The 27,007-nt window shown below is 41.2% G+C and overlaps 1 protein-coding gene across 3 annotated transcripts in view; it reads left to right on the forward strand.

Annotated features, from left to right (window-relative positions):
- Positions 1-27,007, forward strand: part of ANXA3 (annexin A3) — a 54,827-nt gene that overhangs the window by 5,043 nt on the left and 22,777 nt on the right. For 2 of the 3 annotated variants that reach the window (XM_007107188.4, XM_007107187.4), the window contains 3 exons: positions 16,899-16,986; positions 21,151-21,245; positions 23,873-23,986. In XM_007107188.4, coding sequence (XP_007107250.1) covers positions 16,899-16,986; positions 21,151-21,245; positions 23,873-23,986 — 297 coding nt within the window. Of the gene's footprint in view, positions 1-10,740; positions 10,901-11,454; positions 11,547-16,898; positions 16,987-21,150; positions 21,246-23,872; positions 23,987-27,007 lie in introns of those variants that run through there. The other variant, XM_007107190.4, reaches the window with a different exon arrangement.

Raw genomic sequence — 27,007 nt, forward strand, 5'->3', positions numbered from 1 at the left:
GCAGGCGGATTCTCAACCACTGCGCCACCAGGGAAGCCCCTGATTCTTTGTTTTAAATTCTTTTTCTTTTTTGGGGGGGTGGCTGTTCACGCAGCATGTGGGATCTTAGTTCCCCAACCAGGGATCGAACCAGTGCCCCCTGCATTGGAAGCACAGATTCTTAACCACTGGACCACCAGGGAAGTCCCTCTGATTTTTTTTAATGATGAAAATACATTATATTTTATAAGTGAGGGGCAGAGAGACTTCAAGAATAACCTGTATGGAGACATGAGCAGGCCTTGTTATGCACGGTGTCGGTAGATGTGCTATTGTGAGGCTTTGCTTGGTCCCAAATTATTTTTTGTCACTGGCCAGTAGGCTGATCTTGCCCTTTCCAGGTCTGAAATTCCTGCTGCTATTATGGATATCTAGTAGAGTCAGATGAAAAAAACTTTCATCTCTCCAAAAAATTAGTCTCCCTCTAGCCCTTGTCCATTAGTGAATCGACATGGAATTAGTTGTTCAGGCTCTCCAGCTGACACCTTCAAAGTTATGGCACATTTCTGAAGGGCTGGGAGAGACCCAGGTGAGTGTGAGAGAGGGTGTATTTGTTTCCTACTGCTTCCATAAGCAATCACCACACATTTAGCAACTTAAAACAATACCCCTTTATTATCTCCACACAGTTCTATATGTTAGAGCCCAAAATGGGTCTCACAGTGCTAAGATCAAGGAGTTGGCAGGGCTGCATTTGGTTCTGAGACTTTGGAAAGCATCCACCTCTGAGCTTATTTAGGTTGTCGGCAAAGTTTAGTTCCTTGCAGTTGTGAGACTGGGTGCCTTGCTGGCTGTCAGTGGGAACTATCCTTGTCTCCTGGAGGCCATTGCCAGTCCTTGTGTGTGGCCCCTACATCTCAGAACAGGAGTGGTGCATGGAATTCTTCTCATGCTTGTAGTCTCTCTAGCTTGCCCTTCTGGGACATTTCTCTTCTGCCTTCCTCTACTTCCTCCAGCTGGAGACAGTTCTCTGCTGTTAAGTGCTCACATTATTAGATTGGGCCCACCTGGGTAATCCAGGATAATTTCCCTATTTTAAGGTTTGGAACCTTAATTGCATCCTCAAAGTCCCTTTAGTCATGTAACATAACACATTCACAGGGTCCAAGGATTACCGTGTGGACATTTTATTTGGGAGGGGATGGTAGCATTGGGCATCGGGCAGCAGGAAAGAAGGGACGGGAATAGACGAGAAAAGGGAAGCTGTGCTGTGGGCAGGAGGGGAGATTGGGGGGCTCGAGTGAAGAAGGAGGCCCTAGCCAGAGAGGGGTTCCTACTGCCTTGCTTTTTCTTTCCTATTTTCCTCCTGTCTCAAATTAAAGAACTAACATTTATGAGTGAGATATCTGAGAGCAAATATCAAAAACAATTCAGAGCTACTATGGAAAACAGTATGGTGGTTCCTCAACAAATTAAAAATAGAATTACCATATGATCCAGCAATCCCATTTCTGGATAAATATCCTAAGAATTGAAAGCAGGATCTTGAAGAGATATTTGCACACTTGTGTTCATAGCAGCATTATACACAATAGCGAAAAGCTGGAAGCAACCCAAGTGTCCGTTGATGGACGAATAGATAAACAAAATGTGGGGTATGAATATTGTGGAATATTTAGCCTTTAAAAGGAAGGAAATTCTGACATATGCTGCAACATAGATGAACCCTGAGGACATTATGCTAAGAGAAATAAGAAGACAAAATACTGTATGATTCCATTTATATGAGGTATCTGACGTAGTCAAATTCATAGAAGCAGAAAACAGAATTGTAGTTGCCAGGGTCTGGGGGGAGGGGGAAAGGGGGATTTGTTGCTTAATGGATATAGAGTTCTAGTTCCATACAATGAAAAAGTCAAGTTCTGGAGATCTGTTTTACAGCAATGTGAATATTCTCACCACTACTGAACTGTACACTTAAAAATGTTTAAAGTGGTAAATTTTATGTTACACTTTTTTTAAACCACAATTTAAAAAACTCAGATTTCTGTAAATACTCTTATCACTGTTTTATCTGTTCTCTTTTTCCCTCTTAACACAAAAGCACATACACACCCAAACACAAATGAGCAATCAGTCCATGCTTTTCTACAACATGGTTGATCGTTTGTGTTTACCAGTGTATGGTGAGATTATTAGAGTGATATGATCAAGAGGGAAGATTTTGGTTGCAATTTCAGTACATTACTGTTGGAGATGAAAGATTAGCTGGTTTCCTAAGTCTGTATATTCTATCTAGGAGTGTTGGAACCCTCCCATTGTTTCAAATGTTGCATTACTATTTCCTTTGTTAAAATTTTTGAATATGGTAACCACACTTTTCGAAAATTTGCATTACATAACTTTGCTTTTATGAAAGATCTATGTTAGTACAGGCATACATTGGAGACATTGCAGTTTGGTTCCAGACCACTGCAATAAAACAAGTATCACAATAAAACAAGTCTCATGAATTTTTTGGTTTCCCAGTGCATATAAAAGTTATGTTTTGGAAACCATGAAACTCCTAGAAGAAAACATTGGCAGAACACTCTTTGACATGAATTGTAGCAATATTTTTTGGATGTGTCTCCTAAAGCAAAGGAAGTAAAAACAAAAGTAAATAAATGGGACCTAATTAGACTTAAAGTTTTTGCATAGCAAAGGAAACCATTGACAAAGTGAAAAGGCGACCTACTGAATGTGAGGAAATGTTTGCTAATGATATGACCGATAAGGAGTTAATATCCAAAATATATCAACAACTCATACAACTCAACATCAAAAAAGCAAACAACCCAATTAAAATGTGGGCAGAAGACCTGAATAGACATTTTCCCAAAGAAGACATGCAGATAGCCACCAGACATGTGAAAAGATGCTCAACATCGTTAGTCATCAGAGAAATGCAAATTAAAACCACAATGAGATATCCTCACACCTGTCAGAACGGCTGTTATCAAAAAGAACACTCATAACAAATGTCGGTGAGGATGTGGAGAAAAGGGAACCCTCCTACACTGTTGGTGGGAATGTAAATTGGTGCAGCCACTATGGAGAACAGTATGGAGGTTTCTCAAAAAACTAAAAGTGGTTTAGTTTGGACCACATGACCCAGCAATTCCACTCCTGGATATATATCCAAAAAACCCAAAAACACTAATTTGAGAAGATACATGCAGCCCAATGTTCACAGAAGCATTATTTACAATTGCCAAGATATGGAAACAACCTAAGCCATCAACAGAACAGATGAATGGATAAAGATGTGGTGTGTGTGGTATATATATATATATATACACACACACACACATACATACAATGGAATACTACTCAGCCATAAAAAGAATGAAATTGTGCTATTTGCAGCAACATGGATGGACTTGGAGGGCATTATACTGTGTGAATGTCAGACAGAGACAAATAATGTTTGATATCACATATGTGGAATCAAAAAATTCAACAAACTAGTAAATATAACAAAAGAAGAGTCATAAGTATAGAGAACAAACTAGTGGTTACCAGTAGGGGGTGCAGTATAAGGGTAGGGCAGTAAAGAGGTACAAACTGTTAAGTATAAAATAAACTATAAGGATATATTGTACAACATGGGGAATATAGCCAATGAAAAAGTTATGTTAACACTATACTGTAGTCTGTTGCGTAGAATAGCATTGCCTAAAGAAACAATGTACATACTTTAATTTAAAAATGCTTTATTGATAAAAAATGCTAACCAACATCTGAGCCTTCAGGGAGTCATAATCTTTTTTTGCAATAGTAACATCAAAGATCACTGCACACAGATCACCATAACAAACATAGTAATAATGAAAAAGTTTGAAATATTGCTGGAATTACCAAAATATGACACAGAGACACGAAATGAGCAAATGCTGTTGGAAGAATGGCGCTGATATACTTGCTTGATGTAGGGTTGTCACAAACCTTCAGTTTGTAGAAACACAATATCTGCAAAGCAAAATGAAGTGCAATAAAGACATGATATGCCTGTACCTGTTTTTGGTAACTGAAAGAAATCCAAAGAGGATTTTTGCTTTTATGCCATCAATGTATTAATGAAGGTCTTTCTTAAAACTGAAGTGGCGGGGCTTCCCTGGTGGCGCAGTGGTTGAGAGTCCACCTGCCGATTCAGGGGACGCGGGTTCATGCCCCGGTTTGGGAAGATCCCTCGTGCCGCGGAGCGGCTGGGCCCGTGAGCCATGGCCGCTGGGCCTGCGCGTCCGGAGCCTGTGCTCCGCAACGGGAGAGGCCACAACAGCGAGAGGCCCGCGTATCACAAAAACAAACAAACAAACAAACAAAAAACTGAAGTGGCATAAAGTGAACTTTTAAAAATCTGGGGATACCCTTGGCTTTACACCATTTCAGCTTATGGAAAGTTTCATAGAGGTGCTCTGCATTAAGATAACAGAGGAAACCTGTGTATCTCTGTTCAGGCTTGGCTTCTACTACTTCACCCCTGATGAGAGGGCCTGGTATCTTATCAGTTTGTACTCTTTGAACTCAAGGTCTTTGTCAAATGTTGCCTTTACATCTATAGCAAGCACTCAGGCAACACACAAATGAGAATGTCTTGGAACATTTTTATTAAGATACCATAGCAGTATTTTTCCTATGTGTTCCTTCTACAAGGCTGGCTTTCTCATAGGAATACTCTGAGCTCTTTGCTCCTTGGTCAATTCCTAACTTACTTTTACAGAATAATAATGAATGCAATAACTATTTGAACCCTCAAATTAATATTTTTATTATGCTACTAAAATTTTTCAACATTAGCTGAGAATCACTATAATCATCATGAACTGTTGTAACATCCGAACTAACTATATACTCTTCCTTCCCCATTCCAAATGCTAATTTGCAAAATGAGGAAGGGGAACATAGAAAGACTCTGGAACCAAGGGATAAAAGAAACTTTATGAAAATATAACTTCCTATAAATGTGAAGGAGTTCATCCAAAGGGTAGCTGAACAATGGAAGCAGTGTGTACCTAGTGCAGTGGGCTCTTCCAGAGCAGAAAGAAGACCATCCAGCCACAACCCCAGTTCTACTTTTCATGACTCTCTAATTGATTAAAAGGCAAACTCTTGAATATGACCTTGAGCAAATTACTTAGTCTCTTGCTATGTCTGTTTCCTCATCTGTAAAATAAGTGTAATATCGGTACCTACATCATCTAGGCTTTGAAGGCATTAAATCAGTTCATGTGAAATGCATGAACAGTACCTGGCATGCAGTGAGCACTCAGTAGATGTTGTAATCATTATCATTTCAGTATATTAGCTTTTTTCTAAAAACATATTCCTTGATAATTAATATCCCTGCAACTGTTTTAGTGAAGAAGCTTCTGCCTGTTTCCTGGGCCTGGTTTTAGTACACATCAACAGCATCCTCCTCCCCATTGGAATGATTCTCTCAGAGCCATCTGAAACCAATGGATTTTCCCCAAATAGATGTTTTCTGACCATGCCTATTTTTAGTTTTTTCTTGCATTTATATATATGTACATATATATATGAAATATAAAAAATATATATATATAATATGACTTTTTTTTAGAGGAGTTTTAGGTTCACAGCAAAATTAAGAGGAGGGTACAGAGGTTCCCCATGTGCCCTCTGTCTCCCACACATGCATGGCCTCCCCCATTGTCAACATCCCCCACCAGAGGGGTTCATTTGTTGCAATTGATGAACCTACACTGGCACATCTCTATCACCCAAAGTCCATAGTTTACATTACAGTTCACTCTTGGTGTTGTACATTCTATGGGTTTGGATGTTTATATGTATTTAAAGGCATTCTATGGGTTTGGATGCCTATATATATTTAAAGATAATGCTCTGTTCTCACTCCCAGTGGGTGGACCGCAGTACAATTCTGACACTACCTAGGACTAGCATCAGACTCCACAGGTTTAAGGACTCAAGCCTCACTTCAGACACCAGCGGCAAGTCTCAGAGCCACCTGCTGTTCTGACCCAGGGGCTATAAATTAGGTTTCCATGACCCTGATCAGTAAGTCTCTAGAACACCTCATAGAATTCACTGAAAGTGCTATGCTTACAATTACAGTTTTAATATAAGACCTACACATAGAGCAAACTCTGGAAAGGCCCTGGATGCAGAGCTTCCAAGCCCTCTCCCCGTGGAGTCAGGGCACCTCACCTTTCCTGCACATCAGTGTGTTCACCAGCCAGGGAGCTTCTCTGAGCCTCGGAATCCAGAGCTTTTACTGGAGTTTCACTGCATAGCCGTGACTGATTAAGTCACTGGCCACGATTGAACTCGGTCTCCAGTCCCCTTGCATTTCCAAAGTGCCAACCCTCTAATCACATGGCTGGGTCTTTTTAGTAACCAGCCTGATGCTACAGGTGTCTCATGGCCCACCATGACTCACCTTATTAGCACAGTAAAGACACTCCCATCACTCAGTAAATTCCAGTGGTTTTTGAAGCTCTGTAGCTGGAACCCAGGACAAAGATCAGATATATTTTTATTATACCATACACATATAACTTACATCAAGGCTGCATAGATTTTTCAAAACGTCATATTCCTGTATTTTTTACTAAAATGCTGTCAACGCTAAGGTACTGGTTATCTTAGGCTGATCGGAAGCTCTGATCGGAAGTTACATCTTTAATCACAAGCAAGACTGGGGGAAATGAGTTAATGTTTTGTAATAGATACAGATTGGCAGGCAGGATCACTCAAAACATGGGGTCCATGAAGAAATACAAAAAGGGATGCTTGATGGTGGAAAGGTTGGGGAAGGTTTATCTAAGGTGGAAACTTGCTAATAGGAGAAGCTACCCCATCATAATATGTCCTTGGTGAGAATTAGAGAGCACAGCTTCCCTTCCCCACCCCATCCTTCCTCTCTTTCCTGGGGACAAGATTGGTGTAGTTTGACACATGAGGATACAATGTTCCCATTTCTGCAACGTAACCCAGAGGAAGGACACCAGTGGTAGGGCTCCCAGGAAAGGTGCAGTGTGCTAACATGGAGGGAATTTTGGGAAGGCAGTGCCTTTCAAATTCTGCCCCATGGATGACATCAGCCCCGGGCATTTGGATGTTTTTGGTACTGGGTACAAAGGATTCGTAAGAGCCCCATCCACTTTCATATTTCTTGCTTTGGTGGGACATCCAACTAGACCTTTCTTTCCTGGTATGTTTGCTCTTCCCAACCATGCAAATTTAAACCACATATGGAGAAGACACCTGTGTTACATGCATGTGGATGTGCTGAATTTCTTCTGTGGTCTCCCTCCTGTCTACTGCATCTCAGGGCTGGATGATCTGGCTTATAACTATTTTCATGGAAATGGACTTTTCACATCCCAACCAGTGAATAGGCATCATGCCTGATTAGGTACTTTTGACATGATTGTAACTTCCTATTTGGTGTGTGTTTCAAACCACGGTTCCTGAAGCTTCTTTAGCTAAATACTGGCACTCAGAGAGTTCCACAAATGGTCCTCTGCAGGAAGTTAATGAAAAACAGGTTAGACCTGGATTTCAAATCAAAACATTTAGAGCTTTGTTTTAGGACAAACCGTGGAAAGAAATATCATACAATCTGAGTGAAAAGAGAGAGGCTTCCTGGGAATGAACGGAACAAACATTAAAGGGCTGCTCTTTGCCACTCCCTGACCCAAGCTTAACCACCAAGGAGGGAGGGTCCCTCTTTTATATTTAATTATAATAAAAAGTGTAATTTGACAATCTAACTTGTTGCTGTTGAAAACGTTTTAGATTGAGAGCAAGGAATGTGAAGGGGAGAAGGTATCATTTGACTCTCTTGAAAGTCTATTTTTTTTTTTTTTTGGTGGATGCAAAGCAGTTAGAAAACATAAGTATTTTAGAGTACTGAGCAATAAGATTAATACAGAGGTCTCACATGAATTAAGAGAGTAAGTCAAAAGGGTAGAAAATTCTCAAGTCTGCCCCTTCCTGCATTCTCAGATCTTTGCTCCTTTCATCTTCAACTATTTGTGTTTGATTAAATACCTCGCCTACGTTCTGGAGGCATGTTTAAATAAGAGTAGTGACAGTCTCATGTGAACAGGATTTACGAAAGGTGAAGAGTGCCTGTGTCAGATTTTTGAGATATAGCATGGATCTCTGAAAAGTCTGGTAATGGCATTTGAGAATTGTCAAGGAAAACAAGACCCAGAACAAGAAAGCATTTTGTACTCATTTATTCATGCAACAAATACTTACTAAGCATCTACTATGTGCCAGATACTCTTTTAGGCTCAGAGGATACAGCAGGGAAAGAGAAATAAAAAAGCGTGGAGCTTACATGCCTCTGATTTTATCAGGGAAGAGAGCTAATAAACAAAGAAATAAGTGTATAGAATATTAAGTCAGTTTTAAGTACTCTGGAGAAGAGCAGAGGTGGAGAATGAGAGTGATAGGGTACCTTATTTTCTGCTCAGATATGTGAGTAGAAGTCAACTTGGAGTGAGGGAGTGAGCTGGGAGGATATTTGGGGGAAGACCATCCAGGCAGAGAGAAGAGCAGGTATAAAGCTCTGAGGCAGAAGAGCAATAAGAAAACCCCAGTGAAGTGATAGGAGAGGGACAAGGAGATTTGGGGGAGCATTACAGTTCTCTTCTTTTGTTACTTCAGGGTCCTCCAAGGGCCACAAAGAATGCCTATAGTCCTGACAGCCTTTGCATGAACTGTAGAAGGAGTTTCCACTGTCTAGGTTTACTTTGCATTAGGAAATATCTTTAAATCTGTAGCAACTCGTTGTTAGCATGAACAACAAACATACTCATACGAAATCCATGAAAAGGTGCTTTTTTTTTTTTTTTTTTTTGCGGTACGCGGGCCTCCCTGTTGCGGAGCACAGGCTCCGGACGCGCAGGCCCAGCGGCCATGGCTCACGGGCCCAGCCGCTCCGCGGCACGTGGGATCCTCCCAGACCGGGGCGCGAACCCGGCTCCCCTGCATCGGCAGGCGGACGCGCAACCACCGCGCCACCAGGGAAGCCCCCTGAAACGGTGCATTTTAACATCATATCACGTGAGCATTAATGACTTTGGTCATCGATGCAAGAAATCTTCTTCCCAGGATGTTACAAACAGTAAATGTTCCTGATCTTGGTCCCTCTCAGGTGGATCCCTATTCCCATAGAATTGAAGTAAGTGGGAGGAGAGTGAGTGTCACCACTGTACTCCCCAAATCCTGCCAAGCCAGCCATGATTCTCCAGCCAAGAAGATGTGATGAAGCCAGATTTCTCACTTCAGTGAGCCAAGTTCCCTGTATCTGCCACAGTTAGAGTGAAGGTCCCTTAAATGCAGGTGTCTCCCCCGTAAGATGAAGTTAGATATGCACGGAGCTGAGGATGTGGCCAGAATAATCTTCAACTCTCTGTGGCCCTTGGCCGAGAGGAGAATTTGGTCATGAAGTCTTAGCTAAGTTAAGCTCCTGACTTTGTGGTACAAAAAAATAATTCTCAGACACTGGTGCTATATGACTCAAAAGAAGATGAATACAGCTTATTTATAATCTGCCGCAAACAAATAATGAAAATGATTCTGAGAAAGAAGTTTGTGTTGAGGAAGTCTTTTCAGGGGCCCAGTGTTTCAAGCTCAATCCAGATAGTTGGGTTTGCTGCCTTTGACAGAGAAGTGCTGAGTGCTTGGAGAGACAGGAAGGAAGATACAGTAGAATCACTGGAAACATCCCAGGTGCACCAGGCATCCATCTAGGCTTGTGGAACCAGATTGAAAGACTTAGCATAGCCTGTGGTGCTGATAGAGGTCATTTATGTAGTCCGGACATCTTCCAAATCTCCCAAGATACAATGATCACTTTGATTTCTAGACTATGAATATTTGAAGGAAGCAACCTCATCAGACAGCCAATTGTCTAGTGTAGACCTTGGAGAAAGCCCACACCTTGGGATATCATTGTCTTGCTTCCATCTACTTCCAGCAGACTCACTCACAGTTGTTTATTAAGCCCCTAGCTGGAGGCTGAGCACTGGGCTAGGAGCTGGGTATGCTGTGAGCAAAACAAAAGGTCTCTGCCCTCTGGAGCTTTAATTTAGAGGAGGTGGAGACACAGATATAAACAGAGATATTGAGGAATGCTGAGTGCCCTAAAGGGGAAAGGGTGCTGAGACAGAATAACTGGAGAGGATCCTGTTAAGACAGGGTCAAGTGGCCCCAGGCAGACTTGTCAGAGAAGATGGCCCTTAATCAGAAGACGGAAGGTAGGAAAACATTCCAGATAGAGGGAACAGCACAAACAAAGGCATGAAGATGAGAAAGAGATCACAGTAGATCAGCTGGAGTTTTGGAGAGCTGAAGTAGGATGGGCAAAGGGGAGAGCTGGCTCCAGGTGAAGGTGACAGGAAGGTTGGGCCAGATGTTGCAGGGCTGTGTGGACAGGGCAAGGAGTTTGGACTTTATTGAATATCCAGTGGGAGGTCAGAGAAGGGTGTCCAGTAGGAGAATGCCATGACCTGACTTAGATCTTTCACAGATCCCTGGGCTGCTAGAAAATGTGGGAAATGGCTAGAGGTAGGCATAGAAGGAAGCAGGAAGGGAGACTAGGGCAGATGTCCATGTCCAGGGGAGCAATGATGGTGACTTGGATGACAGGAGTGCCAAAGAAGGTGGGGAGAAGTGCACAGGAGATTCTTTTTTTTGAGATAGTCTCATCAGGTCTTGCAGATGATTGCATTTGGATGGAAAGAGAAGGAATTGAAGGAGACCCCCAGGTTTCTGGTGGTTGGTGGTGCCATTTAAAGGGATTGAAGAAGAAGAGCAAACTGGAGACAAGCACAGACAGTGGAGCCAGATTGCCTGGGTTCAAATCCTGGCTGTGCCACAGGTAAGTTATGTGACCATCAGCAAGTCTTTTAACTCTCGGTGCCTCAGTCTTCTCCCCTGTAAGATGGGATCATAATAGGATGGGTTCGGAGGGTTAAATGAGCAAATATGTATAAAGCACAAGTAAGTACCATGTAACTGATACATGGTAGAAGAAATCATTTTGAAAGGAAATAATGAGTTGATACATGAGATATAACCAGTGTTCAAAATAGAAGTCTGGGCTGGGAATACAGCTGTGGGAGTTGTCTGCATATAGAAGGGGAAGTGGCAGAAATAACCCACAGCAGGAGTAGAGGGAAAGAAAAGAGAAAGAGACTTTCCATTTTAGAACCTACTTTATAGATGTCAGCCAAAGGGGAGGAGCCAACAAAGGAGAGGCCCAGGAGGCAAAAGAAGGCAGGGGTCTGGCTGGGTTAACCCTGAGTGACACATGCTTCTAAGGAATCTGGGTTTCTCTTTATTATAATCTGTGTTTCATGGAAACACAACATAAATCGCTTGTTTGTCCCCTTCTTCCCTAATTTCTGAATCATATTCATCTTTCTACTCCAGCTCAACACCCTCCAGCTCAACACTGGAATGTTACCACATTCCAGTGCTCTGGCTCTGGGACTCCCCTGATGAAATCAGAACAAGAAAAGCTGGCAAGTATGGGTATTTTCTCCTTTGAGTGAGCACAGGAAGAAATGCAGACATCTCCCTAGAACCTCTTGGATGCATGCAGACAAAGCCATAATGGCATTCTTGCTCCTGTCAGGCGTCCCTGAGGCTGCCAGTCCCTGCTTTCCCCACGCCCTACTTCTCTTTACCGGCCCCAGGTGGAGAGCGAGCCTGCAGTGGTGATGGGAGCCTTCTGTCTGCAGTGATCACTGCCAGCCTGAGGGAAAAGAAAACAACGCTACCCTTTGCCCTGCAGGACCTGAGTGGTTACCAAGCCTTTTCTCTGGCTTCTTCCCTGCTGTATGGTTTCCTGGGGCTGCTGTAACAAAGTACCACAAACTGGGTGGTTTAAAACTAGAGAAATTTATTGTCTCACTGTTCTGGATGCTAGAAACCTGAAATCAAGGTGTGGGCAGGCCATGTTTCCTCTGAAACCTGTAGGGGATCCTTGCTCACCCCTTCCAGCTTCTGATTCTCTGGCAATCTTTGGTGCTTCTTTGCTTGAGGCTGTACAACTCCAATCTTTGCTTTCATCTTCCCTTCACAATTTCCTTGTATGTCTCTGTCTTCACATGGCTGTCTTCTAAGGACACCAATCATATTGGATTAGGGGCCCATCCTTAGTTAAGACCTCATCTTAACTAATTACATTTGCCAAAACCTTATATCCAAGTAGGTCATATTCTGAAGTACTGTGGGTTAGGACTTCAACATTTCTTGAGGGGGAGGGGTGGACACAATTCAACCCATGCCACCTGCCTCACTTGACCATATTTCATTTCAGGGCCTTTTATAGTAGACTTTCTTTGGTTTTGAAAACCACTTTTTCCTGGAAAATTGAATAAGTTTTATATTTTCCACGTTTTGATCCTTTTATTTATTTATTTATTTTAGTCTACTCCATTTTTTCTTTTATCCTAAATCCTCATGACCCAGCAGACTGTTTTGACACTGAGCAGAGAGTGATCATTTCTCCCTGGCTCTTCGAGAGTTCCTAAGTCCTGAAGGTTTATATGAGGCTCTGATTTGAAAGCTTAGTTTTGGGACATGGCCTTTCCAAGGCTTTAGGAAGTGATGCAGGGTTTGGCTTTGCCTCACCTTCAAAATGTACCTGCAGCAGCTGCTATTCTTGCTCTGGAGTGTTTGGCTTTAAATATGTTCCTTGTCAGCAGGATTGGCACCCTGTGTTTTTCTCTTTCATCCATTCTTCTGAATATAAATGTTTTACTTCTTGCAAACGCAGTGTGCTTTCATGAAGAAATAGATATGACTGACTTTCCCAAGTCAAGGACAGACTGGCTTCCCTCAGGGGTAGTGGCAGACAGCTCCCCAGGCCTGGCTTGGCCACACCAGTGGCTTCAAGGTGTCATGGGTTATGACTGACATCTGAAGGATAGTTTTAGAGGGTCAGGGAAAATTAAATAGGCATGAAGAAGAAAGATGCATCCTAGCCTAGTCATTAGGAGCAAAGACTGACCAATTGCCGCCTGTGAGAACTTGGGCGACAGCTTAGTCGTCATCTGCAAATAGGATTTATTATATCTGCTTTATCAGTTTACTGTGAGGACTGAATGAGCTAATGCAGGAAACGTGCTTAGCAAATAGTGAGTAGCAGCAATTGTTATTAATATAAAGAGCTCCTGTTGTTTCCCCCCTTTATTTGGACATTCCTTGCGGTAAATTTATTTTCCAACTGGTTTCAGGATCATGTTCCCTTTGGGGGCATCTGAAGGTCAAGTTTGAGAAAAGAAAAGCAACTAAATGTGTTTAAGGGATGTGGATGGAAATCTGATCAAACATGATTAAAAATAAAAAGACTTTGCCAAGTATTCATGTGATGTCCTGCACTAGCGCTGACACTTTGTTAGGGTAGTAGGGTTCATAGAAATAAACTAAGTCCAGTATTGATTAGTAATTTAAATGTCAAAGAATTAAACCTGCAATGGAGCAGGCGATGCAAGCAGTTTGGTTTGGCTGTAAAAATGCCAACATTCCTGAAACAATGAGCTCATCATCAAATTCTTATTCCACGCCCACAAAAGAATCTATGACTTGTTTGTTCAATTTTGTTTTGGTTTTCTGGGCAGCTAAGAACGAAATAGGGCAGTGATTCTCAAACACGTTAGTGCATTGGAATCCTCTGGAGGGCTTGTGAAAACCCGGATCCTGAATCTTAGCCCCAGAGTTGTTGATTCAGTAAGACTGTGGTGGGGCCTGAGAATTTGCTCTCTAATAAGTTTCCTGGCAATGCTGATGCTGCTGATCCAGGAACCACACTTTGAGAACCACTAATATGGAATTTCCTGAGGCCTTATGATGTGGTGGAGAACTCAAGGCATTTTAGTTACAAGGAAGTGGGTTCAAATTCTGGGGCTGTACTTAGTAGCAGAGTTATGTCAAGCAAATAATCTCTCTGAGATCCAGTTTCTTCCATTTTTAAATGGAAATAATAAAATCCCCCCCTTTAAGGTCATGGTAAGAGTTGAATAAGATGTCTGTGAAGCACCTCGTTCACTGCCTGACATGCGTTACTTTAAAAGATTCCATTAATTTCTTTTACTGTAAGATTTTTTTTCATAAGTCATGTATTTATTTCTGAATGTTTTGGGCAATGAAGTCTATCAAATGAATATACTGCTCGTTTAAATGACCGAAGCACTTTGAAAGATTTCACTAAGATTCCATTTCAGAAGTCCCGTGCCATTTTTCACACAGGGGTGTGTGTGTGTATGTGTGTAGTTTTTTTCCTTTTAATCAAACGAGTACTTCCTCCCCATTAAATTCTTACTAGGTAGCAAGTTGCATAATGGATTGGAAATTTCATCCTTCTCTAGTTTTGTGCATTGGAATTTCAGCATATTTTGATGTATAGGTAGCAGAGGGCAGTGAAAAGGTCACAGCTAGAATGGAAACCCTGAGTTTTTGTAATTCATGGATAATTAGAGTCTGACTACAGTTTTGTCTTTTTTATTCAAAAGCAGCCATGTGAATATCTGCATGGCACAGAAGCACCAGGGGAGCTTCTAAAACATGTGCAGTCTAACACCTCATTTCTAAAGACCATGGTTCCATATGTCTAGGGCAGGGCCTGGTCATATGCATTTTAATCAATGAAAAATCAATCAACCGATCTAAGAAGGAAATGGAAAATTTTATTCGAACCCAGTTGAGGATTATGACCCAGGAACAGCCTCTCAGAAAGCTCTGAGAACTGTTCCACCCTCTAGAACTCAAAGCACAGTTGTATAAGTTTTTTGAGACAGAGGGCTGTCCATTAAATGACATATTATTGACAGTTCACACCATCCAGAGCTGCAAGTACAAAGTGGTGGGTAATGATCAAGAAGGAATGTTATCTTTTAAGGAGTTGTCTTGGTGCGGGGAGAATGTTGCTCTTTATGGCTGAGCAGGTGTTCCTGCCAATGGGGGAGGTTTGGTCGATGCATAATGCGGATACACAGTGCACAACAGAGGGGAGAGAGGAGGCCAAAGGGCAGAAAAAAATGTTTATGTTTAAATTTTTCTTGTCTTGCCATAAAATATGAATTTAAGGGCTTCCCTGGTGACTCAGTGGTTGAGAGCCCGCCTGCCGATGCAGGGACAGGGGTTCGTGCCCCGGTCCGGGAAGATCCCACATGCCGCGGAGCGGCTGGGCCCGTGCGCCATGGCCGCTGAGCCTGCGCGTCCGGATCCTGTGCTCCGCAACGGGAGAGGCCACAACAGTGAGAGGCCCGCGTACCACAAAAAAAAAAAAAAAAAAAAAGAATTTTATTTCACAAAAGAATCAACCCAGGTGGTACCAAGACTACGTTTTAAGACAGACTAGGAATGGGCTGCAATGTTCAGAACTGCTTTTAAATTCTGCTGCTTAACTAGCTATGTGGACTTGAGCAAATTCTCCAATCTCCTTAAATCTTGGTGTCTTATATGTGACATGGGTCATTCTTACTCATTCATCGGTGCTGTTGTGCAGGTTATAGTTAAGGTATAAAAGGTGCCACAGTGCTGGGCATGAAACACTCAAATGCTCCAATATTGTGATGCTTCTAAAATGCCAGACAGGGAAGGTGGACAGATAAGATAAACGCGAAAGTTCATAAATGAATAGAACTGAAATGAAGCCAGTTGTCTGTGTGAATCCATAAAACATTTATTAAGCCTTGAAGAAAGAGAATTCTCCAAAGATTATGTTGAAGTGACTGATTTCTTACAGGTGGTTTTAGATCAGGCACATTCACAATTAGTTTCTAACTTGTTATAATTACTTTTTTAGAATCAAAACTTTACTTTGGGTACTTTAAGATGAAACAATGTTGGATTGTATTGAAATAAATTGTTCAATCCAATCTGTTGAATCAACAGACTATCATTTTTTACTGTGGCAGAACATTAATTTTCCATTCACTTTAACGAGACAAGATAATGTCCTTTCATGAAAATATTAAACACTTCAGGAGAGCCTAAATGAAGCCATATTAACACAAGACAACAGAGCCAATATTACTCAGTAATAGGATAGGAACATCAGTTTAGAAAGAAAACATTGTCACTGTAGAGACAGACTTTTATTCAGAGTTAGGAAGTACCATATAAGTACATGTTTACTTGGATTTTTCTCAATTTCTCTTAAGCAGTTTTAAGATATTTTATTCCTTCTGTAGGATGGTCTTTCTCAGCTTACTGACAAGTTTCTAGTTTATGTGCTTAAAATTAGTATCATGGCATATTTTACTTCCATGCTATTCTTGAAGAGCTATGTCAGTGGAGCTTTCAGAAGGGAATTTATCTGCCACAATTGTACATCCATTAAACAAAGCTTAAGAACAGACAGTCCTAATGGGGTTTTCATTTATGGATCCTTTGGTGTAGGTTTTCCCAAGGACAATGGTCAACATTAATTAAAACATCTTGAAGTCTATAAACCACAGTTACTTCTAGATGAGATACAGTGAAGAGCTTTGAAGTATCACTTGAAAAAAGAAGATGTAGGAAATTTCCACTTTCTCACTGCTTTCATGAAGATATCACTTTAAAGCAAATATTCTTCAGAATCACCATGATTAACACAATTCACTGCTCTAGAGAATGAATGTTTTATATTTTCAATTTGTTACACAAGAGAAGAAAAGGAGAGGCCTTATTATAAATGTGGTAGCTGTCATATTGCCTGCATATCTGGGGTGGGGAGACTCTCTTGAACCACTCCTGAAGTGATAAAAAGGTGTGCAAATTATGGGTTTGTTGTGTGTTTCCAGTAGGCATATGGGAATATGCGTATGTAACATAAATAAAGATGTCACTTTGGACTAGCGGAACTGTCGGATATTTTCTTCTAGGTTGGACACCGAGGGACAATGAGAGATTATCCAGGCTTTAGCGCATCAGTGGATGCTGAAGCGATTCATAAGGCAATCAGAGGAATTGGTGAGTGATGCTTTACGATTCCTTTTTTAATGTTGAAGCACATCAGGAAGTTAAAGCTAGAAGTGCATGGGTTCAGGTTGCCCAAGTTGCCTTACTCAATTAGAGAAATTATAAGGTACTTTATTTTATTATTATTTTAATTTTTATTTATTTATTTATTATGACTGTGTTGGGTCTTCGTTTCTGTGCGAGGGCTTTCTCCAGTTGTGGCGAGCGGGGGCCACTCTTAATTGCGGTGCGCGGGCCTCTCACTATCGCAGTCTCTATTGTTGCAGAGCATAGGCTCCAGACGCGCAGGCTCAGTAATTGTGGCTCACGGGCCCAGTTGCTCTGCGGCATGTGGGATCTTCCCAGACCAGGGCTTGAACCCGTGTCCCCTGCATTGGCAGGCAGATCCTCAACCACTGCGCCACCAGGGAAGCCCATTATGAGGTACTTTAAAAAATTGTGAAATAATGCGGCAAAGTATAGGGAACCCAGTTTTATTATATCTTAATATTTGCCATGTTTACTTAATATTAAACACTACCATGACCATCACTGCTACCAACAATCATCATCATCATCATCATCACCATAAATCATTATAGATGCAATCCCCGATGATTCTGCCTGGGTCTCATTCCCACCTCATTCCCTAGAGATTAAACAGCATTCTAAATTAGAATTTATTCCCATGAAACTCTTAATTCTGTACTCCATATGTATGTACCTATTGTTGTGCATGGGCTCAAACAGTATAAATTGAAATCCTACTGTATGTTTTCTTCTGCAACTTGTTTTTTTGTCCCTTAACATTATGTTTTTGAGATTTATCCATGTTGATATGTTTAGCTCTAGTTCATTAATTTTTAACTGCAGAAGTTTATTGAGTTATTACATCGTAAGATGGGAATAGTGAGGGAACATTTAAATTGCCTACAATTCTTTTCTATTACAATATAAAAATATTGCATTGAATAGTCATGCTTATGTCTTGTTGTGCACATTTGCTAGCACCTCTCTAGAATATAATGGTTGAAATGTCTGGGTTGAAGGTAATGTTCATCTCCAGATTAACTAGAAATTTTGCCACACTGCTCTCTCAAATAAATATACAAATTAGTATTCCTGCCAGCAATATATGAGTCTTTCTCCGTATTCTCATCAGTACTTGCTGCGGTCATCCTATTCAGTTTTTCCAATTGAGTGGGTCTAAAACTGTATCTCATTCTGTATCTGTTTCCTTCCTCCTCCCCATCCCCCATTATTGACGCAGTTAAGCATCCTTTCTTGTTTATTTTCTTCTTTTTCCATGAATTACACCTCCATATCTTTTATCCATTTTTCAGTTGGGTTGTCTTCTTTGTGCTTGGCAAGAAAAAATTTTTAATTTTTAATTTAAAATTTAAAATTTTTTAAAATAAATTCTGGATACAAAACTTTTTAAAAAAATTACAAGCTATGAAAATACCTTCTCCAAGAATGTAATTTTCTTTTAATATTGGCTACAGTAACTTTTATCGCATAGAAGTTTTAAATTTTAGTGAAATTAAGTTTACCAATATTTTTTGTAATGATTTGTACTTATTGTATCTTTTCTATGATGAGCTCATAAAGATATCCTCCTGTATTTTCTCCCCAAAATTTTACAGTCTTATTTTTCACACTGAGATCTTTAATCTGCCTGGAATTAATATTTGTGAATGGCATTTAAATCTAATTTTATTTTATCTCAAGTGGCTATGTAATTGTCCCAGTGCAATCAATTGAAGAGTTCATCCTTTCCACACTGATTTGTAATGCCACTGCTGTCCTATAAGTTTTGCTATTTTTCTGCTCTCTGTTACATTCCATTGGTCTGTTTGCCTCTCACTGTCTCAATATAACATTGTCATAATTACTTTTATGACTATTACATAATTATTATTATTTTATAATGACACTTAGTGTCTAGTAAGGCAAGAGATTTTCTTGGCTCTTTGCCCTGTCCTATGAATTTGAGGGTCAGTTTGTAAAGTTCCATGAATTATATACTATTAAGGTTCATAATAGTAATTATACTATTACTATCAGTATAATAGTATTGTATTTCTGCCTGTTTAGGTTATTTTTTAATTGCTATTTTTAAATGAAAGTTATTTCTTTATCTATCTCTTTGATTGCCTATTTAAACAGAGGGTTGAATAGACTTTTCCATGAAGTTAATGTCACTTTGAATGAATTAATGGTCTTTAAATTCTGTCGCTTGTCTTTCTTCCTTAACATTATGTTTCTTCACGAATTTATACATTTTGGTTTGCAGGCCCACTTTGAGAAGGAGGTTTTTGTTTGTAAGCACTACTCCCAACACCAAAACCAGGTGTCATGGTGGCATTTGCCTTAGGGACGTGTCAGATCTAGCCTCTGAACCATGAGACATCTTGGTTTATTTTCTGGTCTTGAGCATGTGCAGAAATAAGAGAGGAGAAATTGCCTGGCGTACAACCTGCATGTGACTGTGGGTAGTTAGTTATATCTGGAGTCTAGTGGCAAAAGGTATAGAGATGCAAAGAAGGGGGTAGGAAATTAGAATATGAGGTGGGAGCGAGGTCCCAATTAACTGGTGCACAAGCTAAGGGGCTTAAACTTCATCCTGAAGGTTACAGAGAATCATTAGGATTTCAGCCAAGGGACTGACATGATCTGATGCATTAAAAAAATTTACTTAGACAAAAAAATTTACTTAGGCAGTAATATACAGTATAAATTATAAGGGGGTCAAGTTAGGAGGCTATTGAAGTTTCTAGGTAAAATATGATGAGTGCACAGTGGCAGAGAAGAGGACAAGTCCAAGAGACGCAGGTGATTGTTACAATGTAGAAAGTAAGGAAAAGAAAGGAGTATAGGATGACTCCCAGGATCTTTGGTTGGATGACTGCATCTATAGTGGTCTCATTGGTGAGGGAACATAGGATGAAAGACAAATTAGAGAAGAAATAGAATCCAACCTGGAGCAGCTGAGTTTGTGATACTTGTAGTTGGAGGTGTCTAGTCGTCCACCAACTCAGATACCTTTATAGGTCCAAGTTGATAATCAGACTCACAGGGCACAGTGAGGGTTAATCTAACTCTGTTTACTTAACTATGCAGAAGAATACAAGACCAAAGACCCAGTGGGGCAACATCCGTCACTAGAAGTCCCAGCAGCTAATCAAGTACACGGTTTCTTTTGCCCCGTCATTCATGTAGAGTGTGTACCACTGCCATGGGTGTTTGGAGCCAAGGTGTGTGGGGGTCACCTCAACACAGGGAAGTTGAGCCTTGAATTCCAATGGATCTTTTATACCATTCTAGTCATGCAGGCCCAAGACAGAAGCCAACTCACAGCCCCCAACCCAGGGGCAGTCCTCTACCACAAAGGAGCAGACACAACTTCTCACATGATCTTAATACTATAATTACCAAAAAAATAGTGACCTGGAGGTTATTTTCAGGCAGGCCAGCATCAGCCCTTTACTTGTACTTACAACAGGTGGTTAAGTATATGGGTCTGAAATGCCTGAAAGAGGTATGGACCACTGATAGAAATAAAAGTTTTGGATTAAGAGATTTGGGTTCAGATTCTTGCTGCGCCACTTAAAAGCTGCCTGACTTTGGCAAGTGAGGTTAAGTTTTCTAAACGTTAGTGTCTTTATCTTTAGAACAGCTTAATCATACCTACTGCCCAGGGCCCTGTGAATGTTAACTATGACAATGAATAAAAGGTGCCTAGTACATGGTAGGTTCTTGATAAATGTCAGTTCCTTTTTTTCTAGAGAAAAAAAAAAAGTCTTTTTATATCACACATGGAGATAGAAAGATAAAAGGTGATAAGACAGTAACGGAACCTCAGAAGGATGAAAAAACCTACTTCAAAAGCAGTATGTTCTTTGTGCTACTTCCTCTGTCTGATATACGGATAGGAATATTTGGGCAATGATGGTTTTCTTCCCCCTAAACTATCCAAATAAAGTTAATTTTCTTTTCCAAAAGCCAGGCAATCAAAGAAATAAAGATGCCAACCTGGTAAGACCTGGAAATTAAAAATTAAAATGCCTTCCTCCCTGCATTGGTTTCAGACCGTTAATCATTTTTCTTTTGTTCACAACAGATATTAAGCATATTTGAGTTGATGGTGAATACAATTATTTTCGTTTCATTTAGGAACCGATGAGAAAACGCTCATTAGCATTCTGACTGAGAGGTCGAATGCACAGCGGCAGCTGATTGCTAAGGAATATCAAGCAGCATATGGAAGGGTAAGATTTCATTAATATAACAGGCAGTAAAGGGCTAATCACTAATGGATCAAGGCTGCTCCCATACGATTATGCCCACGCATCTTTTGTTTCAGGCCAAGTGTAACAGAAAGTACCCTAGGTATCCAGTCAACAGCCTGGAATAGGAGTCCTGGTCTTTTCCCTTAACTGTCTGAATGGCCTTGGACATGTTATTTGATCTTTCTGGGCCTCAGTTATCTTCACCTGTTGAATAAGGAGAGTTGCCTTGGATCAGTGGCTATAAACTGGGAATGATTTTGCTCCCCAGGGGATATTTGGCAATGTCTCCAGACATTCTGATTATCACAACTGGTGGGAGGGGGGGGATGTTTCTGGTGTCTCGTGGGTAGAGGTCAGGGATGCTGCTAAACATCCCACAGTGCACAAGACAGTCCCCCACAATAAAGAATTATCTGATCAATTATCTGATAAATCCTGTCTTCGATGATCTTTAATTTCTCTTCCAGCTTTAATATGTTTATGTAATTATAGACTTATTTTTTTTTAAATTTGTTCGGCAGGTGACTATTTCTTCAGTACCAGAAACTATACAGAACTATTCAAGAACATTTTGTGTGTCTTTTCCAAGCAGTTTATTTGTTCAGTAATAAACTACTGTGTGTCAGGAGTGGGGTACTACTCTATGTCAGGAGATACTCTAGACATTGGAGATTCACTGGAATAAAAAGCAGAGCCTCCTCTCTTTAATGGACCTAACATTCTATTAGAAAAATAATAAATATATAAATAAAACCAGTTCAGATATTGGTAGGTGCTGTGAAAGTATTAAAATGGATGATGTGCTAGAGAATGACTGGTGAATTGGCTCCTTTAGATCATGTGGTGAAGAAACGTCAGTGACAGGTTGTTACCTTACTCTCAGTGGAGACTAAACAACACTCGGGCTTCTGCTCTGCTTGATCTGGGGAAGAGCATTTCAGACAGAACGTCCAGCAAATGCAAAAGCCCTGAGGCAAAAACAAGCTGGGAGTACTTAAGAAACAGGAAGAGTTCTAATATGGCAGGACTATAGACAGTAAAGGGTGACAGAGGGAAGAGATGAGGTTGAAGAGAGGCTTGGAACATGCTGGACCTTGGGGTCTTGGTGCAGAGTTTAGATTTTATTCTAAGAACAATAGGGAACAACTGGAGGTTTGTAAGAAAGGAAATACTATAACCTAATGTATATTTTTTGAAGATTATTTTAGCTTCTGTGGCTAATGAACTGTGTAGGGGAAAGGATGGAAACACAAAGCAGTCAGGCTGTTGGGTCCAGAATTGAGAGTGTGTAGTGACCATCCAAGGCAGCTGAGGCATCACCTGACAGTGTTCTCCGAGCCCCTGAGCTCCATTAAGACACCCTTCTCTGTGTTCCCTTTATTAGATACTTAACATATTAGGTTGAAATTTAACTTTGACTATTTCTATTTTTCTCATTAGGGAGTAATGTCCTAGGGGTAAGGATTGTGTCTAACTCACCAATCAAGTGCCTAACACAGAGCAGGCGCCCCGTAAACTTTTGTCAACTTAACTGAATTGCCAAGCTTCTGGGCAAGGCAGCATACTCACGTACAGGGATTGTGAGTGATCCATTGGCCTTTCAGGATTTCCAAAATATGGAGGAAGGATGGAGCTGAAGGGTGACAACCATGTCTCACAGTGGGACAGAATGAGAGCATGTGAAGTAAGATTCAGTTGGAAAGTCTTGGGTTGAGGACAGATGGGGGTGGAATTTAGCATTTGGAGAGGAAACACCACCCCATGATGACTACAGCGGCTCCATCCCATTTGTTTTGGCAGGAGCATGCCCCTGCTGGGCCCCCAAGTGTCATGGAAGATGTTGGTCTGTACCCACATTGTCATAGCAGTCTGGGAGGCTTCCAGCCTCTGTTTCAGGGCTGAAAATAATCAAGAGCAGGAAAAATAATTATTCAGTAACACTCCTTTGGATATTAAAAATGGAAACCATGTTACTTGCCTTCAAGCAGGGGAGATGGACCGTACTTACGTAATGTATGAAAACACTGCTGAAGGAGAGCATCGATAAGTAAGGTCCCCCTATTACCACATTTCGGGTTTCCCCTGTTGTTGTTGCCAGAAAACTGCTTTTGATGCCTCCTAGTTCCACGCTCTTATCAGAGGCAAATGACCAAGCACTGTCTTCCCTCCCCTTTTCCCTTCATAACTCTTTGGCAGTTACCGAGAAGCAAGGCAGGATTAGAGCACCTCCCAGTGAAGCTGCGTGTGAATTATGGGGCTCCTCCTCCCCTTCCTCTTCCCTCACCCCAACCCAAGCATTGAGAGCATCAAGGGCCTGGGAAATGCATTTTAATACACAGTTCCTATCTGTGGCCCTCAAAGAACCTTCTTCACTGGCTTCCCTTCAGAAAACCGTGTATAAAACAGAACATTTTGGAAGGGATCATAAAATGCAGACTAATATCCATAGAAATATTTTCACCATTTCTGTTTATCTCCTGTGGATGGGCATGTTTTTGTCTGAATTCATACATTCGTGTTCATCTTTCACTAGGTGACTTTGGAGGAAGAGAAAGGAGAAGTATTTCATACTTTTCTCTTTGGTTTTTTTTTTTTTTTAATTTTAGGAACTGAAAGATGACTTGAAGGGTGATCTCTCTGGCCACTTCAAGTGTCTCATGGTGGCCCTCGTGACCCCACCGGCAGTGTTTGATGCGAAACAGCTGAAGAAATCCATGAAGGTATGAGACCTACACAAGCTGTTTCTGCCCAGCACTTGATTATCAGAAAGAGTGACTTTCTTCTGGTGCACACTTGAGATATGGGTGTAAACGTGATGGATTTGGAGATTCTGTGCTCTCCAATTAGTAGAACAACCCTGAAATGGGAAGCAGTTGTGTAACTTTAAGCCCACATGTTCCTGGCCTGAAAGAATATGGTCAGAGCCTAATTTTGTTCGGTTTTTTGACCTGAGGTGTCAGATTCTTTATTTTGTTGTTACTGAGTCAACGGCACCATCATTAACCTCATTGTTTAGGTAAAAAACCTAGAACTATCCTTGATCCCTTACCTTCTCTCACGCTTCAAAGCTCCCAAATCTATCAACAAGCCCATTAGCTCCACTCCAGAGTCCACCAAAAATGTGTGCATGTCCCTCCTTCCAGATCCATTGCTTTCATTCTCGTTCAACCACTATCATCTCTTGACTGGACCATATCAATATCCCCGGAACTGGTCCCTTTGCCTCTATTTTTGCCCTCCTCAAATCCATTCACCACAGAATAGCCAAAATTATTTGTATAAAGTTACTTTTAGAATCAGATTATACTATTCACCTGCATAAGTCTCCAATGGTTTTGACTACTGAACATCCAAACTCCTTATCATCACCCAACAGAGTCTGGCTCCTGTCTATCTCTGCGGCTTTTTAAAATTCTCTATGTATCAGTCAGGATTCCCCAGAGAAGCAGAACCAGTAGGCAGAAGGTATAGAGTAAGAGACTGATTGCAAGGAATTGGCTACACGATTATCCAGCTTGCTAGGCAAATCTGAAATCTGTAGGGCAGGCTGTTAGGAAGGGCAGGCTGGAACTCTTAGCACAAGCTGGAGCTCCTGCCCACAGGTAGAATTTCTGCTTTTTCAGAGAAGCCTCAGCTCTGCTCTTAATTAAGTCTTTTTGACTGAATTAGGCTCACGTAGAATATCTAAGGTACCTTACTCACCCTTACTTAAAGTCAATTGATAATGGACTTTAGCTACAAAATACCTTCAGAGCAGCACTGGATTACTGTTTGATTGAATAACTGAGGACTGTTGCCTGTCCAGATTGACACATAAAACTGATCAGCACACCCTCTCCTCCACTGCCGGCCACCCCAATTCAGTCCTGTAGCTGTACTGGCCTTCTCGCTGCTCCTTGGACATTCTCAGCTTATTCCTATCTTGAGGTCTTTATATGTGACGTTCTTTCCCTCAGGAATGATTTTCTTCCAGATAGTTTCTATTAATTCACTCAGTTTAATTTTTTAAATTGCTATCTATTACTATCTAAAATTATCTTGTTAATTTTTTGGTGTTTTACATATTGGTATTTTCCGTATTTGGTGTTTTGTTGATTTATGTATTTTTTTTTCCATCCAATTAAAAGGCGAACCTCCATCATATCAGGGAACCTCATCACTCGAGGAACCTCCTCTATTCCTAGAGGAGAGCCTGCAGTGAGATAGGTACTCAACATACTTGTTGACTGGAAGGAGGGAAAGGAAGGAGTCCAGGTCTGAAGCAAGGCTCTGCCTTCCCATCAGAGACAGGAGTTATTTTCTTTTCTGTGGAAGAGGTGTGGGCACCCAAGAAGCAGATGGCAAGATGGAATTAAATGTACAAGAGATTTATTGGGGGAAATCCTTGTGAAGGATAAAGAAGAGACAGAGCAGTGTAGGTGGGGTGAAACTTCTGACTGCAGTACAGGACTGACACCTGTGAAAGGAGAGAGGGACAGAATGAGGCTCAGATGGGAAGAGCCTCAGTCTGTAGTGCTGCTGTAAGAAAGCCATGGCAAGCTGATGGGGAGCCCCTGAGCAAAGTGTGCCCTTTGGAGGGTCCTACATGGGGCAGGAATGGCCCAGCTCCAGTTCCCCTTCCATGCGCAGTCATGGCTGAGAGCAGCCTGGAGAGAGCATGACCTTAGTGTGAACTGTGTGACAGATCCAAAGGTGTGGCAGTTGGAGGCTGCCAACTAACTACCTTCTTGGCAGTATATTCTCTTGACATGAAATCTCAGCAGTGTATTTCTATGGCTGCCACATGGGGGACAGTTTAGCAGGTGAAATGGTAAGAATTAGATTCGCCGGCAAGGATTAGAAATGGTTCCCTCTTATGTAAAAGAGTTCCAAAGGAAGCAGCCCAGAGCTGGGTATCATGAAACCATCATTATCAGACCTTCAGTCTTGAGGTTCTGCCATCCTCAGCCTGTAGATTCCGCTTCTTGGCTAGATGGCAGCTCAACATGCAGCCATTATATCTTTATCGCAGTCAACTGTAAAGAGTAAGAGACAAAGACGTGTTCATCCTTTCTCTTTAAGGACTCTCTGAAATTGTATGTGATGCTTCACATATATTCCATCGATCAGAATTTAGTTATATGGATAAACCTAGCTCTAAGGGAAGCTGAGAAATATGGTCTTTATTTGGTTAGCTTTGTGCTAAGTTAAAAAATGGGGGTTCTATGACTAATCAAGGAAGATAAAAGAGATACTGGATCTTCTCAGTTTTGCCCTAAACCTAAAACCGCTCTAAAATAAATCAGGAGCTTGGGATTAACATACACACATTACAATATATAAGATAGATAACCAGCAGGGACCCGCTGTATAACACAGGGAACTGTACTCAATAATCTGTGATAACCTATATGAGAAAAGAATCTGATAAAGAATGAATATATGTTTATGTATAACTGAATCACTTTGCTGTACACCTGAAACTAACACAACATTGTAAATCAGCTATACTCCAATAAAATTTTAAAAAAGAAGAACAATCAAAAAACCCAAACAAAGTTTATTTAAAAATAAGTAACTGGGGGCTTCCCTGGTGGCGCAGTGGTTGAGAGTCCGCCTACGGATGCAGGGCATACGGGTTCGTGCCCCGATCCGGGAAGATCCCACATTCCGCGGAGCGGCTGGGCCCGTGAGCCATGGCCGCTGAGCCTGCGTGTCTGGAGCCTGTGCTCCACAAAAGGGAGAGGCCACAACAGTGAGAG

Source organism: Physeter macrocephalus, chromosome 7, assembly GCF_002837175.3.
Source record: "Physeter macrocephalus isolate SW-GA chromosome 7, ASM283717v5, whole genome shotgun sequence".
Taxonomy (NCBI): domain Eukaryota; kingdom Metazoa; phylum Chordata; class Mammalia; order Artiodactyla; family Physeteridae; genus Physeter; species Physeter macrocephalus.